This window comes from Pollicipes pollicipes, unplaced genomic scaffold (genome assembly GCF_011947565.3).
Source record: "Pollicipes pollicipes isolate AB1234 unplaced genomic scaffold, Ppol_2.1 Scaffold_2555;HRSCAF=2994_pilon_pilon_pilon, whole genome shotgun sequence".
NCBI classification, from domain to species: Eukaryota; Metazoa; Arthropoda; class Thecostraca; order Pollicipedomorpha; family Pollicipedidae; genus Pollicipes; species Pollicipes pollicipes.
The window spans coordinates 46,433,326-46,452,405 of record NW_023596136.1 but is presented as its reverse complement, the minus strand read 5'-3'; the positions used below and the strand labels follow the sequence as shown (position 1 = coordinate 46,452,405).

The following is a 19,080-nucleotide window of genomic DNA, read 5'->3' as shown; positions in this document are numbered from 1 at the left end:
CGACGTCAGCACGGCTGTCCTCGACGACCACCTGGTCATGGCCGTCGTGCGGGAGGCCACGCACAAGTACGACGGCATCGTCAACACGTACAGGTGCGCTTCCGGGCTTGACCGCGGGGCGGCGAGGGGGTGGGGCGGGGCAGAGGTGAGCAATTGTGGCGTAAGAACAGGGAGGGACGTTGTCTGCAGCTGGTCTGTGGGTTTGACCGAGAAGTGGTCAACGTACAGAGTGGATCGCGTGTCAGTAAGTTGAAAATAGATGTGGTGAGCCCGCACTAGCCAGCCAGCGCGTTAGGCCACCGTTCAGTAATCCGCTGTTTGCGGTTGAGTCGTCAGAACAGCGGAACTGATTTCGATAGCTCTTGTGCCGTACCCGTTTGCCACTCTTGTTGCTTCTATGCATCATTGCAGGCCGTATTTTGCGCACGATGTCTCAACCGGTTTTGCAGCGCCTTTTTGTCGTGTTTATGATTTCGGGCGTCAGCTGGTTGTTCATGAGAGCCCACGCGTCGGAGCGCGACTCTCGGTGTCCGCCGGTGCCGGGTGCAGACGGCAGCAGGTCCTCTTCATCTCCTGCCACACCGTCGCAGGTTCGAGCCGATCATCGGCAAGTGGGCGCATGCGCAGACGGTGCCCGTGCGGGGCGCGCGGTCGGCCCGCCTGCTGGCGCTGCCGTCCGGCGAGCTGATGCTGACCTGCCTGACGGATGACGGCCGAGCCGTGTACCTGCTGTACCGCGGCGCCGCCGGCGGCTTCGAGGCGCGCGGCGAGTTCGCCGTGGGCCACGCCGCCACGCTGGAGGCGTTCAACCTGGCCGGTCTGGCTACGCAGCTGGCGGTGGCCGGCCGGCCGCGGCCCGACATGTTCGCGCTGCATACGCACTACCCGGCCGCCGTGTACGCCGGCAAGTTCATGGGTCATGAGTGGTAGGGGGCTGATGGAGTGTTATGCCCTCCCCCTCGCCCACCCTCCCCGGCATCGCCCCCGCCCCCTGGCGGCGTTGGTCGGCGCGGAGCGAGTTATCCATGTTACGTCAAGTTTGGCGGCATTGTCAATGTCAGGGCGTGTAGCGAATTATTGATCCGATGCTGGCGTCTTCCCTGCGGGCGGATTTGCTGGTTGACATTGTTGGCGCTTCTTTTTGGATGTGTCTGTGCTGTTGTGAACGAATTATATTTCCGGGTGTTTATTGTTGTCCGGATTTTTCCACAACTCGATGATACACTGTTCTGCTGGCGCCGCTCAGTGCTCGAACTGCCGTATGGCGGAATATAAGCGCAATGTTGCAAACAAATGCGTTTCCGGCATAGGTTTAGCGATAGTCGATGACACGGCACACCATTCTGGACTTCACCTTTATTTTACATGTACACTGCACGTTCAAACTAAATGTTTATTCACAAATGGTAATGCCGGGGTCTGCACGCGGCGCACACGTATTTCCAGAAGTGGACGGCGGGCCGCCGGAAACGGAACTGGGAACTAGGGACGTGCCGCCCGACGCCGTCCCCCTCTCGGAGGTGGTGACGGCTCGGCAACCCAGTCAAGTGCAGCCGGGGCGGCGGCGGGCGGCGGTCCAGGCCCGGGGGCCGCCGGGCTCGGCCGTCAGCCGGGGATTGGTTCAGGTCTGGGGAGCGTACACGTGCCCCCCGGCCGACGGGGAGCCCACAGAACAGGCGAGGACAGGCGAAAGTAGAGCGGAGCTCGAGCGGAGGCGAGGAGGAGAGGTGACAGCAGCAGGGGCGGCCCGCGCCTACGAATCAGACTATCCGACGGGGTGCTGCGCCTCTAGCAGCTCAGAGCCTGCGGGTGGAACTCCGGACGCCGCGGCCGGCCGGTCCGCGCCGCCGCTGGCTCTACAGCCGTGGGGAGGGGAGAGCGGGCTCTGCGCGCGGCGGGTGGGCGGGCCGGCCCCGCCGGTGTGTGGAAACGCCTCGCCTGGACAGGGTGGTCTCTGCCGCGGCCACCGGCGGGGCGCGGCCGGCCCGAGCAGCGCCGCGCCGCGAACACAGCAAGCACGGCAGAGTGGGCGCGGCGCCGCCGGCGGTGCCGACCCGGCGCCGGGCGCGGACGAGCTGAGCTGGGCAGGTGGCGCCACGGGGGCCGGGCCGGGACGCGCGGCCGGGCGCAGGGCCGCGGGGAGGGCGGGGTGGGGGGCGGCGCGGCGGACCGGCCGGTCGTGGCGCCGCGGGGCGCGCGCATCGCAGGCTCCGTCACTGTGCGAGGTGGGCGTCGACAAGCGGTGCAGGAGGCCCGGCGGCCGCGCGGCACGCCGGGCCGCTGTCAGCTGGGCGGGCGCTCCCGCCGCCAGCCGGCGTCACTGAGCTAATCTATCCAGAAAATAGGCTTTCACACAAACATATGCGGGCCGCCGACGTCGGCGGAGACGGAGGCGGCGGACGTACTCGTGTCGTCGGCGCTCCGGCGGCCCGCGGCGGCGGCCCGCACCAACGTCTACGCACAGCACGTGTCCCCCGAGAGCGGCGCTCGTTCGCGGAGAGCGCGGCCGCCGCCCGTCGGCCTGCTCGCATCCCTGTTCGAGAGCAGGCCGCCGGCGCGTCCGCGCCCGCCGGCTGAGCTCGGGGCAGGCTGGGCTCGCGCTCAGCGCACGGCCTCAGCTCGCGCTCGATCTGGGGCGCCCGGCTGGCTGCGGGCTCAGCGGCGGCGGCGCCTCTTCATCATCTGGGCCATTTTCACCAGCTTGGCCCGCACCTGCATCGGGAGGGCCGGGCACGCTCACCGTGGACGCTCACACTGCCTTCTGAGGCGGAGGTAGGTCGGAGAAGCACGTGAACAGTATGTGCCAGGAAATGTTTACCTTCTGCATTGAAGATGTTCCGCATAATGCTACAAAAGCATGCCATCTAGTCATATGAAATAGATAAGCATCACGCCGAAACAAAACTGATGGTTCTAGTGGTCACGCAAAAAGTGCGGAAAATGCTGACCGAGGAAAACTAAGTAAAGTTGAATTCACCCACCGCCCCAAGTTCTGGCCAAGTCACAGATGTGCATAGTGTCGCTACGGTAGGCGGTAGGTGCTGTGAGTGTGTGCCGGTAGGTAAGGTAGGTAGGTAAGTGTGTGCCGCATGGCTTGGTGCTAGGAATGCGATATCGAGTGAAGAGCCTGCTGGTGGTGGTCACGAAAGTGTTGTTGCCTGAAGAAATCGTGCAATAAATAACATGTTTAGGTATGGGAAGTCTTTTCGTCGGGGCCCACGAACTCCTGTGACTGTGCTACACTCACAGCGATAGCTTCGGGCCACGCGGGATTTTTCCAAAGCTATCCCTCGAGTGACCAGCATCCGCGTCTCCGGGAAGTCAGCCGAGTCCACTGACCTGCTGGTTGCCGGTGGAGTGAAAGAAGAAGATGACGACACCGACAACGGCGTTGAGTACGCCGAACGTGCCATACAGTGCCAGATCCTGTTCGTACTCGCTGAGCATGCCGACCACCCAGGAGGCGAACACCAGCGGCATTATGGCCAAGTTGGAGCGCTGAGATATACGCGCCGACAGCCGCTGCGATTTGTCCACGTCTGCCGGGGGTGTGGAGAGCGTCTTGACAGATGTGGAGGGCGATGTGGCCGGCGTGGGTAGTGATGGGAAATGTGGACAGCGGAGAGGGAGATATGGATCAGACAGCAGGGAAGGATGTGGTGGAGGTGTTGGGGGGGGGGGAAGGGGTGTCGGAGAGAGTGCAGACAGCGATGAGCAACGGATGCAAACAATGGCGGACGATGACAAAGATATGGACGATAGTGTAAGAGGTGTGGTCAGTGGCGTCAAATGTAAATACAGCGGGAAAAGGTAAAACAATGTTTGCACGCATGGTGTTTTCGACAGAACAGGTGCGCGTGGCGGCCGGAGAGACGTGGACCATGATGTTAGAAGTGTGGACATTAGTATGAGAGGTGTGGACAGCGAGGAGAAGCTCCTCTATATCGTGCGATGATTAAATCAGCATGGTTTACAAGTTATTCGGCCGTAAACAGCAACTGTAGCAAGGAGCTTATACTGGTCTAAAAGAAAGGCATGAGGGAATAGTGCCGGCGCTTCCGTCGCCACGAAGGCCAGCAGGGTGTCTCTGGCGGTCAGTATGTGGACAAAAGGCACCTCCACCTCGCACGGCTGCCTGCTCCGCTTCACCCGGCGGACTTCCTAGGCAAGCGTTCATTACTGCGACCCGCCGCCACATCAGCCGACCGCTCCCGCCCCGTGAGGCTCCCCAGCCCTTCGGCCGGACACTGCCGCACCTTTGAGCGGCGCATACTCCGCCGCGCCGGCCGCCTCGATCAGCGTGAACGTGATGATCATGATGGCGATGATGGGGATGTACTGGCCGGTGCAGAGCGGCTTGTCCAGTTGCAGCCAGCAGTGGTAGACGCCGCCGTAGTTCTCGTACTCAAAGCACATGGTGACCAGCACGATGAAGATGGACAGGCCCCAGCCGATCAAGGTGTTCTGCAGACGCGTGAAGAGCCCGTCCTGCGAAGTCAGGTCAGGAGTCAGGTCGTCCTGGAGCCAAGTCAGGCCGCCCAGCGTCGGATCACCCGAGCAAAACGCTGCAAGCAACGAAGAGTTAGGCTAAGTCAACCAGACACGTGCCAGGTCTCACGAGGTCAAGCCAGGTCAGTGGCCCGTGCGATGCCAGCATGGCCTGTGTCAGGCCTCAACGGGTCAAGTCAGGCCAGTGACCTGTGTCAGGGGAGGAATGACAGCAGAAGCCACTTAGTGCTCTGCCTTGTAAACCAAATGTGCGCTCTAGCCCTCTCGTCAGCCACGGCAATTCAATTCTGCCATGTTTGCATCTTCGTCGACTGCTGGCGAGGAGAACATCTCTATGCCATCTTCCGACATCTTCGGAGAACGTGTCACCAATGCAGGCCCGGAGGATCCATGAGCTTACCTTTTTCACCACGTAGGCGACGAGGGAGTACATGTGCAGCGACTCCAGCATCATGAACATGAAGCAGGCCGTAAAGAAGAAGTGGACGAGGATTGACACGAAGCGACAGAGCGTCTGCAAATGAGGTAAGAGTAAAGGGCTCGCCACCACATCTGCCCGCCTCTGGAAACGACCGTCATGGTCACAGTATTTCCTCACGAGTGGTGACTCGATGCCTGGGGTTTTAGCCAGATGTGTGGCGTCATTGTTGGACCCTCAACAGCCATTTCTGGATAGCGTTCCTGGTCAACACGTCGCAATGTGACTGCAGAAAGAAAACATGCGCAGCTGCGATCGGCGTAAGAACGTTTGCAGGCGTCTGACACGGGCCCGTCACGTCCAGCGTCGGCAGCCTGCATCACAGCCACCCACCGGCAAGTCCACGATCCCCGGCGGGAACATGAGGAAGATGTGGGCCGAGATGATGGCGATCTCCATGTTCATCTGGATCACGCGGTCCGGGGTCAAAATTCTCAGCAGCAGGAACAGCGTCAGCGTCAGCCCTGCCAGGTCAGAGGCGATCAGCGCGCCGCTCGCCAGCAGCCTCTCGCCACGGGACTCTAAGACGTCAGCGGTGCGAGAGTCCAGAAGTTTCATCGTGCGCGTGAGGACATGGGGGTGCCGCGCGGGGGCGTGCTGGTGCTGACAGACGGCGGAGCGTCCTTCTCGATGGTAGCTTTAGAGTGAAGTTATGTGTAGAAAGTTAGGCCGCGAAAAGCTGCGGCGAACTGATTAGGGTGCGGTCATGATGCATCCTCTGTTTGCTATCGAACGAAGAGGCTCGCTTGGGCCGTTGTACGCGGCGCCGCCGCTTGCCCGACCACGGAAGGAATAGGGGCTAACAGAAGCTGGGTACAGGTGCCCTCCTCCCCCTCAAGGCCAGACTCCGCGTGGCGTGACGTACCGACGAAGATGATGAGCACGGTGGAGGCCGTCTTGCTGACCACCACGGCCACCGTCTTCTCCTCGGGCGCCAGGGTGGGGATGGGCCGAGGGGTTGGCGTGGTCGGCGGCGGACCTGTGGGGCATGCCCGGTCCCCGGTCAGGTCAGGGCAGGGTAGGTCAGCAGGCGGCCAGCCGGCAGCCCGGTGCCGGGGCGGGTGGCAGGTTTGGGCGCTGCGGCGAGCGCTCTGTGGAGGGAGAGGCGGGAGGCAGTGCGGGCGGCTGCGCGTTTACAGTTACCACTGGGGTGCTCTGCCTTCAGCGAGCAGACGTGGTGAAGGCACCCGGCTCATTCTTACAAATGGGATGGGTTTCTGCCGCCATAAACTGGATGGAAAAGGAGCAGTCTGTTTAGATCACAGCCAACTTGCTTTAAAAAAAACACGCCGCATGAGTGATGCCCGGCATCCAAAAGTTCATGCTATTCCATTGTCACAAGCAGCTTGCAAACTGGCAGCAAGGACCCTCATCGCTGAGTTGCGCCCATGCAGTAGCTTCAAAGGTCAAAATATTCCCGTCTCTGAAAATGACATATTTACATTTTATCCGACGCGACGATGCTCGGAGTGCAGGGTGGTAACAAGCCCGCGGGCATTTCAGTAAGGAATTGTGACGCTCTCGGATCTATTCTTACTCACGGAGACAGAAGGACTTTGCCTTATTCATCTCGTAGCCCATTGTGCACTTGCAGACGGCCTTGGGCTCCACGTTGTCTGACTTGTCCTCGCAGATGGCATATTCTGGACAATTCTTGGTCAGGCACGGACCTGGCAAGGAATGCGGTTCCGTGATGTCTGCGGTCAACACCCTGCTGCACTGGTATGAGAAATAACCACAGGCGGGCGCAACGCCGGCAAATATAGGATTAAAATGTTTTTTTGCGGACTGCAGCAGAAATAAGATTTAGGGTGAACATGTTGAGTGAGCTTCGGTGCTCTCATGTTATGAAGATCAATGGAAAGTGAACCGCGGGCACATGCTTTTGTTGGAGGTAAAAGAAGTCTGGTGATACAAGTACAGTCATTAAGGACGAAGCTCCTGCTGTCGTTACACCTGAAGCGAAAAAATTCCAGGCGATGTATGCAACAATAATCCGTGGGCATATCAAGGACTGTCGTCCTGGACGGCGCTACAGGGGAACACACGGCGGTCTCCGGTCACGTTCTCGTGCAGTGTCCACGCTTTGCCACCGAGCGCTCTCGTCACTTTGATCGCCATATGCAGCGTAGCCATCCTTGCGTTCACTCACAGGCGGGGACCCCACTGTCGACGTGAGAGCAGTTTTTGCATTTCTTAACGACACGGATTTCACGATCATTTGTCTCCTTTACGACATCTTTTGATGCCGCACAACCCTGGTTGAAAACACTCTGGCGTAATGAGCTGACATGAGCGGCCTGGGAGATGCTTGGTGCTCTGCGTGTTACGACCGTTGATTTTGCGCAACTTGCGTTTTTGGACACGATTCGGAAAATCTAAAACAACCTACAACAGCGACCTTATATCATAAAACACGGCATACCTCCACACAGCCTTAGTTTGTGCGCAAAATGACCGCAGCTTTTGATGCGTCCCCAAGCCCAAAAAACAACGAAGGGTCGCACAAAACAGCTTTCCGAATCCAAGAGAGTAAAAGGCTGAACCTGCTGAGGCTGAAGTGGATGAAACTCAGAAGTTGACTTACTAGGACACTCGGTCCTGTTCCAGGTGTTGCAGTCTCGCTCCTCCCTCACAAACTGGTTCTGATCTTCTCTGCAGGGTGCGTCGCCGCATACCGAGGACCGGTATTGTTTTCCCTTATCACAATAGGCCGTGCAGTTGCCCCCACTCACTGAAGGAGGCTGGAATGAAGTGCGCATGGGTGAGCGGTCTTAAGCGCCCCGTCCACACAACAGCGCTGGCTGTGGCACCGCAAAAACTGATCTCAACAATGATGCGACATTTCAAGGGCTTAGCGGTCCACGGTGCACTCCGCCATCTGCTCTCATCTACACTCTATACCCTACATCTATTCCCACCTGCTTTAACCATTGCATTGCCATAATTTTACCAGATCGTCTTTTCAAGCAGAAGCTGACGCGGCAACACCTCAGGCAACAGTTTGCGAGAAGGCAGTTCTACCAGCACACGATCGGTCTCCTGCGCCGCTGCGCTCCTGTGCTGAGTGACCTGCCCGCAGCGATGAGGCTTGACGCCCGCGAGCGCTACTCACTGGCGCACGCATGGGTGTTGCAGGGGGCATGCTCGGTCTCGGTCAGGGCCCTAGTGCCGCCCTCCGTCAAGCACAGCTGGCCGCCGCCCTGGGGCGCCGGCAGGTTGCAGGTGCGCAGTCGACGGAAGGTGCCGCCGCCACAGCTGGCGTTGCAGCTGGAACCGCCTAGCGACCACTCCGTCCAGCCGCCGTCCACATCTGACGTCACAGAGGGCACGTCAGACGCGCCTAGCGACCACTCCGTCCAGACGCCCTCCACATCTGAAGTCACAGAGGGCACGTCAGACGCGCCCAGCGGCCAGTCCGTCCAGCCGCCGTCCACATCTGACGTCACAGACGGCACGTTAGACGCGCCCAGCGACCACTCCGTCCAGCCTCCGTCCACATCTGACGTCACAGAGGGCACGTCAGACGCGCCCAGCGACCACTCCGTCCAGCCGCCGTCCACATCTGACATCACAGAGGGCACGTTAGACGCTTGGCGAGCGATGCGTGGCCAACACATGTCTAGCACGTGACGGGAAGCACACCGTGACCGCGCTCCACACCTGACGCGCGGCAAAGAGGCGTGGCAGCCGATCTGGGCCGGATGCATCAGAGGTGCGGCACAGAGAACGCATCGAGAACGCGTCGCAGTTGTGTCGCATGCGCCAGTGTAGAGGTCGTTGGCAGCTGTTCCGCCCATCATGACGTCACAAAACGTTTAGCAGTCGGTCTAGTGGCCGTGGACAGTTGACGTCAGATGCTCATTTCAGTCTGTCCAACCTTGTCGGCTTCTATTGTCATAGGGTAAAACGTCAATCAGGCGCAGTTAAGATCCCAACGTCAGCCCCCCCCCCCCCCCCCCCCCCCCCTCCCCGAAGCCTGGTCCGCCCACGACCACTGCTGTTACGGAAGGCTTGTATCCCTGCTCAGTTTAAGTCGCGTAGAACCACGGTGGTACGGGGCGCTGCCCTTCCCCTTTCTGCCTCCGCCGTTTCCCGCCTCCCCCTCCATCCCCCTGCCCCACAAGTCGATGAGATTGACAATAAATCCACATGGCAAAAAGACTGTAGCAAGTAGATCTTGTTCTTCCCTACCCACTTTCGGAAGTGGTCTCGCTCCTATTCCAAAGCACTGGGCGGCCTGAGTCTGCGGGCTGAGTGCGCATACCGGGCGGATTGAACTTGCAAGCTGAGTGTGCACGCCGGGGGGCAGACTGAACCTGCAGGCTGAGTGTGTCCGCCGGGCAGGCTGAGCCTGCAGGCTGAGTGTGCACGCCGGGGGGCAGACTGAACCTGCAGGCTGAGTGTGCCCGCCGGGCAGGCTGAGCCTGCAGGCTGAGTGTGCCCGCCGGGCAGGCTGAGCCTGCAGGCTGAGTGTGTCCGCCGGGCAGGCTGAGCCTGCAGGCTGAGTGTGCACGCCGGGGGGCAGACTGAACCTGCAGGCTGAGTGTGCCCGCCGGGCAGGCTGAGCCTGCAGGCTGAGTGTGCACGCCGGGCAGGCTGAGCCTGCAGGCTGAGTGTGCGCGCCGGGCAGGCTGAGCCTGCAGGCTGAGTGTGCACGCCGGGCAGGCTGAGCCTGCAGGCTGAGTGTGCCCGCCGGGCAGGCTGAGCCTGCTGCGCGGCCGGCGGGGTTGCCCAGCTCCCGCCGTTACAACACGGGGCAGCCAGGTGACGCCCGGCGCTGACCTTCCCGCGCTCGTTCGTTATTCAGTCGGCGCCGCGGCCAGACCGGCGCCGCGACCCTGCATGCCGCATACGTCGGCACGCCTGTACCGTGTTCGTGACTTGCCGGGGAAACATGCAGAACGGATGCCCATTCAGGGCGGGCAGGACGCAGGCCCGGCCACGCGTGGCTGGCTGGGAATTTAACGGCTTTGAGCGTTTCGATTTCGCGAAGGACGTTTTATTCGTTGGGTGTCTTATTTAGTACGACGCCAGGTTTGCTTGCGATTGCAATTAGATAAAACATATACCAAACAACTTTCGCAGACAAAGTGTCTCCAAGACATTGCTGCCAAACACCTGAAGTGCTAAGGACAGAATTGCCATTCCACAGCTAAACTTTTATGGCGAAACTGCCAACCGTTATGAGCTCAGGGTTCTTATGCTGAGCTATCAGCGTTCAATGTATCAGGTTGCACTGATTAAATGACATTCAAGAGCAAATATTGGCTACACTGACATTGCTTAATACAGTCAAGCTATGCAAGTCAACAAAACCGTTGGCTGTAATGACTGTGTGAGTACTGCCAACACGACCAATGTTTGTTCTGAAGCGCCATTTAACGTTAACGCCAATTAACGAAGCGTCATTTAACCTGCACCTTCCAGCTCTTTGAAGATCGACACCTCCGCATAAGAACCCCGAACTGCCGAAATGCCAACAAGCCGGGAGTTCAAGACATTTCTGCCTCTATCAAATGACACTGATAAGGACAAATCTTGTATCCCAACAAAACTGGCAGGTGGAAGGCCTTTAAGGACAGCCGTCCAGGGTAACACGATGTTATGTACAAATGTACATGCGACGTCACTGCCACTTGTCAAACCATTGCGAGCTTTCACATGACATTTTTTTCCGCTGGCAGAACATCTGCTTCGCCGCAACAATGCAATCCCGGGAATGCTATCAAAACAACAAAAGCACAAAGAGCATAACTTACCGGCATAAACTGTAATACATCAAAACTGTCACCGAGAGCATATCGCACGGCATGACTGCCATCGACACAATTTATAATTAATGTTTCGAAAGATGTCGAAACCGTTATGAACGAAGCCTCCATACATAAATGCGTGAACACGGGCGATGGAACTTATATCACAAAGTTTCTAGTGATCATGGTGCCGGAGCCCCCCCCCCCCCAAGCTGTTGTTGGTAACTTATAAGGTGAGCGTGAGCGCATTATACCGTTTGAAACAGATTGGTTACCGAAAAGCCGTTTTAGATAGTAGTAAGGGTTAACAAATATCCGGCAAACCGTTACCGGAATTGATTTGCCCATTTTAAGACTCCGAGCAGTCACCGAAATTGGAATTTTTAGCCATAAAAACTATTGAACAGTCTAAAAGACCGCGGAAGCACACAAAATGCTCAAAACACTTTATGAACAGTTATTGAGCTTATCCATTAAAATATATGACTATCTTTGACCTTAGAACTACAGGTAAGGTGTAGCACTGTACGTAATGAAGAATTGAGTATTTGATTAATCCATGGATGGAATGAGATAGTGGAACTGAAGGTTTCCTCTCAGCTTGGACTAGGATCAGATCGGATTTTAAAGGAAGCGTGCACAAAGTGACTGGAGCTGGGCGAAGAGTACCAAATACATTTAAACAGGAGTAGGCGTCCCCATGTATACCACACGTTTCACATGTTGTGTTAAATTGGGATGGAATAGAGCAGATTTATATGGATAACTCAGGACGTCTTACTCTGACCGGAAAAGGACTAATCTGACCGAAAAGAGACTTAACTGAACACAAAAAGGATTTCTCTGGGAAAAGGGACCGCGAACACGCGCCAAGAGGCACAGGGTAATCTCGGATCAACCAGCAACACCTGCTTTGAAAAGAGGGCTTTAAACTCCAGTGAAATAAGCACATTTCGGACCAATCCGATTTTCTTAAGTCTGGTCGAGTTATCTGAAGATCTGCAAAAGGGTCTTTCCAAGCTCAGCCAGAAGCCGTGCGCTTAATACGCGCCCTGGTGGCCGGCTGGATACTCTTCGCTCGGGTGGGAGGGTCAATTTGACCCCCCCCCCCTAGGGATCTCAAGAACTATGAAGGCTAGAGACACCAAATTCACAGAGTATGTTGACCTGTACGTGAACTCACTTAGGCCAAAGTTTGAGGTTCCTAGGTCATGTCCTTTGGGTCATATAAGGTCAAACGAGGTTAAATTTTACGTTGGTCTTCAATGTGCCCAGAACCTAGGTAGCTGTTTCTAGTCAAAAGGTCACATGCTCATTTAAGGTCAGTGTCCTTGTTTGACCGTTTGAAGGTCATGGTGACCAAAATTATATAGGGCTGCCCTGAGTTTTGCATTTGAATAAGCGACAAAGATTACGCTAGGCAGTATGTTCCTAAAAACCAAATGTTGACCTGGGTCATTTTAAGTCAATGATCAATTCTGGCCTCTAAGAAGTCCATGAAAGATGTAGAATGCGGATCCTGCTATCAATAAATTCGAAATGAGTACCAGAAGCTATCCCATACAGCAAGCGCTAGAGTAATAAAACAGATTGGTTTTGACCTTGGTATGACCTTCATAGCTGACCTCAGGTCAATGAAATTTGCTCATTTAATTGTTGTATTGTCTAAGAAAGCAGTCCAGAGATGCATGGCTTTGTCTAATACTCCGTTGTTGCATCAGATTGACCGATTCCCTAGAAATTGGGTTCGCTGAAACCATGGCCTGACTTTGACCTGCCATAGGTCGATGGCCTTACAAGGTACATCTAAATTGTTGATGCAAAACGATCCGCTATTCAATTATCTACAGCTATGCAAAATTTGGCGCTGCTACGCAACGCCGTTCGGAAACCATTCTGGAAAAACCTTCGGGGGGGTCAATTTGACCCCCACCCGAGCGCATGTTAATACAAATTAAACAAGCCTCGTTGTCTTGAGGGAAGCCCTGAGGCAAGTTAGGACTAAGAGAGTTAAGAGCAGCGTTAAAGCTAAAACACCAACCCTGCTCGGGGTTAGTCTGAGGATAATCCTGATCAGAATAATGAATCTCTTTAACTAAAAAGAGGGTCTCCAATCTGAAGAGCAATGATTGCCCAGAGAACCGCCGGGCCTGAGCGAAATCTCCCAATGGAATCGCAAACCGTAAAATGACCTCCGTCCTGAAAAAATGATTACCAGGAGTGGTTGTCTGACCAGGAAATACTCTCGAGTCTGTGCGAATTCTCTTGCTGCAGATTGGACCTGAAAACGTTGGCAATTAAATTCATAGTCAGGACCTTCGGGCTTAAGAAAAGAATCGTGATGAATTTATATGTAGCGGGCTCATGTAGCTGCAAAAAAGCTGCCATTCTGGAGAAGGACTTCCTATCATCGTATGAATGGTTACGTTCTTGTCGCCCGACAGGATTTTGGCTTGTTTGATTCTCTCATAAGTCTGCAAGATAAATGTCAGTCGGTATGTTTTCCATAATGGCTCGAAGCATAACGGCATGTTCAAGTACGCGTTTTGTCACGGACATAGCGCTTTTAATCGAATACTTTTGTCGGCGGATGTAGTCTCTCGTGGAAGGCTTATCGTAACGGCGATTATTAGACGCAGCGTTACATGCATAACACATGTTGTGCACACAGTATCTGTAGTTTTTGGAGTGTGCAGGGGATTTTTGTCTGCAGAAATGTCGTCGAGTGGAAACTTTCATGATGGCGACGATGTGTGGGCAGAGGATGCCGGATCGAACCTACGTTCGCAACATTTATTCCTTTACGTTTGGCGTTACTGCTGCAGAGAGCTAATTGTGGCAGTCGCGTGTCTTTTACAAGTTTTGCGGGTTCCTCCGACAGAACTTGGAAGCCAGGCCAAGATACGCAGTGTGCCACGGTAGAGACGGAGCCTCGTGCCTGTGGAAGAGACATCAGCTGGGCGGTAGAGTTCGGAGCGCCGGCGTGGATCAGGGCGATGTGGGCTGAATGCATGCTTGCCGTAAATTGTGGACATTTGCTTTGAATATAATCTTTCATTCGAAGCTACGCTGGTAATCGTAGGCTTTTCTTCTTACACCATTTCTTTTTAGAACCGGCCAATATTTTCAGTTGCAAAGGCTTATAGTTCACCCACACATTTAAGATCATCGGCAATCATGCCGGATGGTCGATCTCAACTTGCAAATATGGAAAACAAGATCAAACTCAAAGCCCTTCTGCAATTGCACGGAGCTTCCAATGTTCCCGCGGATGGCTTTTTGAAGACTAAGGTCTGCCAGAAGGGTCCAAGCTTTTTTTCTAGAACGGAGAGGGAAGTATAATTTTAAAAAGAATAAAAACGGAGGAAATTTCCCTATTTTGTGTTTGATCTTCAGTCGTAACGTAAGGCAGTAAGGCAAGGTCATAGCTGAAGCGCTTCTGTTGGTACTTGCTTCCCATAGGGCCGCTGACATGGCTGAAGCTTCGCGGAATTGTTGCGGCGAACATAATGAGCAAGAGCAAAAAACATAAAGAGCAAAGCCATTGAGAGAGGTGCCGAATTAATGAGGGGAGATGGCACGATTTTACGTTTTTAACCCAGACACGATTTCTGACTGTCCCATTGCCACTCACTTTTTATTTCCAATAGATGAAACAACATTATCGATTTTAACTTAAGCCATTGGTGACATTCATATTGCCACAAGAATGCACTGACATGGTATTGGCACACTAGGAGAAGGCCTAGTAAGATTACTTCCGTTCATCGCACAGCTTAATCTCACGTAACTAGAACTTGCGTGACCTAGGAGCGAGCAGTTGCACTGGGAATTGGTTTATGTCCATCATGTCAGGATCTCGGGGCTCATTTGATGTCATTTTCAAGATTTCTCCTGCTGTGGCTGGCATAGACCACGCATGTCCGTTGAACTTTGCTCGGGCATTGCCACATCCTGCAGCCGCTAGACAACAAGATGTGGCAATGCATTCTGACATGGATGTGGAAATGAACGTTCAACAAAGTTGAAGACAAACTGCTGGAGCTGAAGTGAACCACCCATAAAAACTGAGAACGCTTAGCTGAGAACGTCGCCGAGAATAGCGCAATTAAAAGCGCAGCCACGGACATTGCCAGTGAGTTGGACGCACAGTGGGCTGCATGGCACGGTATGCATGTCATGTGAGGCCTGTTAAACCACGTAGCGCACAATGCTATAATTTTTTAATTTTTATGTTACAAAAAAAATTAATACATAATTTTATATTTTACATATTCTTTATTACATAGATTTAAGAAGTTTTACGTAAAAGATGCTCGGATGTTTTTTCACCTTCAAAGCGTTGAAGAGCACTTTTCATAGCTCACGCGTCACATTCTCCTTGTAGAAGTCATGACGGCCCTATCTCCGCTAAGGTCCTCGATGGGGTATACGTTGGCCGTAGAATAGGTGTTACTTTCCAAAGCACATACTGTATATTTGTACACACGCACATACCGTACTGTGTACATTTCCTACATATTATGATGCCTATATTGATGCATATTATGATGCCTATATGCCATATTACGACTTAACAATCCATGCATGACATTAAACTAGGTCGTCCAGGCTCAAGCTAGGTAAATTGTATTCAACAGCCGAGCAGTTGCCTGGATGATTTTTGATCATTTATGGCTTGGTTTGGCACGTTTTAGCCACATTAAACAAAAGGTCATGTCATTTGACAAGGCTACGGCTCGTTGTTGGTTTTGTTGTCGTGCGATACTTACTTCATGAGATAAATGGTTGGGACCGGAGTACATAAGGTTTGACCCGTGTGACCTGCTTTGACATGTCACAGGTAACAACCGCCGACGGGTTGTTACCTGTGACATGTCCTACTGTGTGACACTACTACTACTACTACTGTTACTACTACTACTGTTACCTGTGACATTACCTACTATCCCAGCATCATCCAGTGTGCCAAGGGCATAGAACGCCGCTTTCTCAATCATAGTACGTATAGCTCTGAGAATGGGAAAAAGTCGTGTTTCACTAATTGTATAACGTTGATCTGATTCCATCCGTCAAACATCACTTTAACCGTGCATAATGCACTAATCTCATCAGTTTTGCACGAGCCATTTGATGCCGCATTCTTAACGGTTCTAACTTGTTTGCTTTTCCAGACTGTGGTGAACTATGAGGCACTGTATGTTCGAAGCGAATAAAAATGGTATTGAAAAGCTGGGAACCGGCATTTCCGGCCATTTCGTTGACTGATGCATGAAACGCGTCCCAAGATTAAAAAAAAAATAAAACAGCAAGGCAATCGTTTATCATGTTTGCTTTTCCAGGCAGCGGGAGATTACGAGGCTACAAGGCACGCTTGGTGGCGATAAAAAAAACTGCACAGGAACAATGGGAGTTAGCATTGCCGCCCATCTCTTTGATTGATTCATGAAATGTTTCCCAAGATTGAAAAAGAACAGGAAAGCAATCGTACTAGCACTGTAAACGATTGCGCACTTTTAGCCTCGGTCCAATTTTAACCTCGGTCGAATTTCAGGTGCAGGTTTGGCAGGTGCGTCCCGGGTCACCCAGCCCATGACGAGCCCAGTCCCTTGGTTTGCCGTCCTCAGAGCCCTGCTCAGAGCCCCCTTTCACAGCCGGGGGGGGGGGGGGGGGGCACGTTGCTCACCCTGCCCCGCCGATGTCTGGATGAGGAGAGCAGAGGCGATGAGCAGGAGCACCCCAGGCGTGAGGAGAGCGCGCATCCTTCAACCTGCAACAGGGTGGAGCCGGCGGTCAGACCCAGTGGACGCATATAGCATGTCAATCGGTGTAATAAAGGTGCCTAACAGGCCTAAACTTTGAGTAGAGTGTTAGCAGCCGAGGTTGATGCTTCAAATTTGCTGGTTTCTGCTTGGCAAGCTTTCAAATCATTCTCCGAAGACCGCCTCCTTACCAAAAACGTGCATATATTGATGATTCAGCAAGACCGCATTCGCATTGGTCAGGAAGGCTTGAAAGTAAAGCAAACGTTGCTCCGTAAAAAAGCCCAAGATTGGGAAGGTTCAGGCGCGCGTAAGGTTGACTGCGCAGGAATTAACGCGCCGCGAGCCGCGCGTGGTTCTCAAATTGTGAGGGTTGCGCGCGTGTCGTGCCACAAGAGGAGTGTTCATCTTTCGCAGTTTAAGAACGGCACAAAATTCATACGCCAACTTCTGCACCCACCGACTTATGCGTAATCGAATCTTTTCAGCCTCATTAGCGCTTAGTTCACTGTAGATTTCTTTTACGAGTGACGGATATCACAATATCTTTGGATTTCCCGAAGTCGCAGGCTGAACGCGGAGGAGCATCGTTCATTAGCAGCCCGCTTGTCGAAATGAAGATTGCGTGATGCCTTTGTTGCCACCGTAGCTGTGGGACTTAGTCTGTGAACCAGCGTTGACCTGAAACCCAAAGGCCTATACATGCCCCTCAGTGAACAGAAAAATGCACATATCTTGTTGGTGGCGACGATTTTTTGTTTGGACGTACCGACCGTGTATTGCCATACAGCGTCCAGGTGTATTACCCTGAGAACAGTTTAAGTCAAATTGACCCCCACCCGCACCCCACCCACCCGATCACGTGCTAAGAATCAAAGCAACTTTCGGGTGGCCCGCGATCGCTCATCATTGAATATAGTCCTGCACACGTAAGCACCATTGAAAACAAGGCAGCTGAATCAATTATAACGAAATGAGTCGTACATGATCAGCAAATGAACTAAAACCTGGCTGGAAATGACTGTCCATTGCAAATCCCTTGTGCACACACGCTAACGTGCCTTGTATTTGCTACGCTTCGTTTGCTTCTGTTCTGACTACCCTGGGCGGAGGCCGGACCGTGCGACCAGACCTGATTAGCCGGCTGCCCTCGGGGGGGGGTAGTTCCGCCGCCGTGACCGACAGAACGCCAGGTGTAGGGCCGCGCTATGGCGACCCGTGCCATTGTTCACCGACCATGGCATTGACTCGTTGCTCTGACTTTGTGCGGTGGGATGGGCGGTTTGGTACATCACGGGGTCTCCGGCAGAAGAGCAGAGGGCTCACAGGCGGTGACCCGGTCCGAGGTCAGGTCAGCAGCAACGCGCGATGAACAGAACCGTGCCGTGTCGATACCCCGCCCGGAACGCTATCTGCCTAGATATCGCACGAACTGGAGCCGGTCGGCCGACAGGGTCACTGGTATCGTGTTGGCCGGGTCACACCGGGCGACAGCCTTGACCCCTGCTGGCCCCGCCTCAGACGTCTCGGCGTGCGGCCCACAGACGCCCGAGCCAGCCATCTTTTACCGTCATAACTCCGGCCGCCACAGAACCGGGTCAAACAACGAGACCCTCTGGCGCGGCGTGTTCCAATAGTTGGAGACCGCATGTGGCGCCCCAGTCAAGCTCACGGCTCCTAGCCGCCCTCGATGGTAAACAAAGACGCATTGGCATGACCTCAATTACGGCCACCGCAGGAACTCGAGAGACGCTCGGTGAACCGTGCCCACCTGCCAGTCAACGTGGAGGTCACTTGAGTTCTACGACCGAAATAGAGCGGCTGCGGTCGTTGTGGCCGAGTGCTTCTGAGCTAAATTCGTTGTAAAATGAAGGTTGCCGGCCGTACAAAGCACGCTTTTGACACCCGGCCGACAGTTTCCCCAAACAAGCAGCCCAGGTGGCCACCTGCATTATCAAACACCGCAACTTTACGGTTATAGGCATGCTGAGCAGGTGCGTCATATGCTTGATCATGGGTCGATATTTGTATCAAGCAGGTGCTCCGAGATGCGCTGGTGTGCACGGTGAACAAAACGATGCATGGGGAGAAGTTGGTGATCATAAAACGTAAATATATTTTTCATGGGCCTCAACATCAACGCTCCGATGAGGAAACTGGCACCTTACATACTGACTGTCGATCTAAAATCGGGTACCATTTGGTGTAATTTGGTATAATGTATTAGTACAAAGTGCACTCGGCACGAATGCATCGATTCCGGTGTTAAAGGTCTCATTCTGCCGAACATAAGGCAAATGTTATGAGGTGTTTGGTTCACAGCGTATCTGGTGTGTGGGACCAGCAATGAGGCATTAGAGGATCGCCGCGGGTCCCGAGGTGCGCCGCTGCGCGGTGTTCCGAAGTGGATTTGCGGAGTAGACATCCGATACATCAATACTTAGCCTTGTATGTAAGCACGAGCAGCTTTGCTTGAGCCATCCACACCAATGGGAATGCAGGCCTTGCACGTACTGAAGCAAGTCTACGCGTGACGCTATTTTTCGATGCGTGGTGCAACACACGGTATGGCCAA

General features: G+C 54.2%; 2 protein-coding genes across 2 annotated transcripts; both read right to left on the bottom strand.

Annotated features, from left to right (window-relative positions):
• Positions 1–2,579: 2,579 nt before the first annotated feature.
• Positions 2,580–7,709, bottom strand: LOC119110884 (adhesion G-protein coupled receptor D1-like). The gene is made up of 8 exons (XM_037234765.1): positions 7,575–7,709; positions 6,529–6,657; positions 5,853–5,966; positions 5,321–5,451; positions 4,910–5,023; positions 4,257–4,488; positions 3,340–3,539; positions 2,580–2,712 (listed from the first exon to the last, which is right to left on the bottom strand). The coding sequence occupies exons 2-8, from the start codon at positions 6,566–6,568 to the stop codon at positions 2,656–2,658; spliced, it is 888 nt and encodes a 295-aa protein (XP_037090660.1). The 5' UTR covers positions 6,569–6,657; positions 7,575–7,709; the 3' UTR covers positions 2,580–2,655.
• LOC119101988 (semaphorin-5A-like) lies at positions 7,691–16,511 on the bottom strand. The gene is made up of 3 exons (XM_037225388.1): positions 16,430–16,511; positions 8,103–8,300; positions 7,691–7,731 (listed from the first exon to the last, which is right to left on the bottom strand). The coding sequence occupies exons 1-3, from the start codon at positions 16,503–16,505 to the stop codon at positions 7,691–7,693; spliced, it is 315 nt and encodes a 104-aa protein (XP_037081283.1). The 5' UTR covers positions 16,506–16,511.
• Between the last annotated feature and the right edge of the window lie 2,569 nt (positions 16,512–19,080).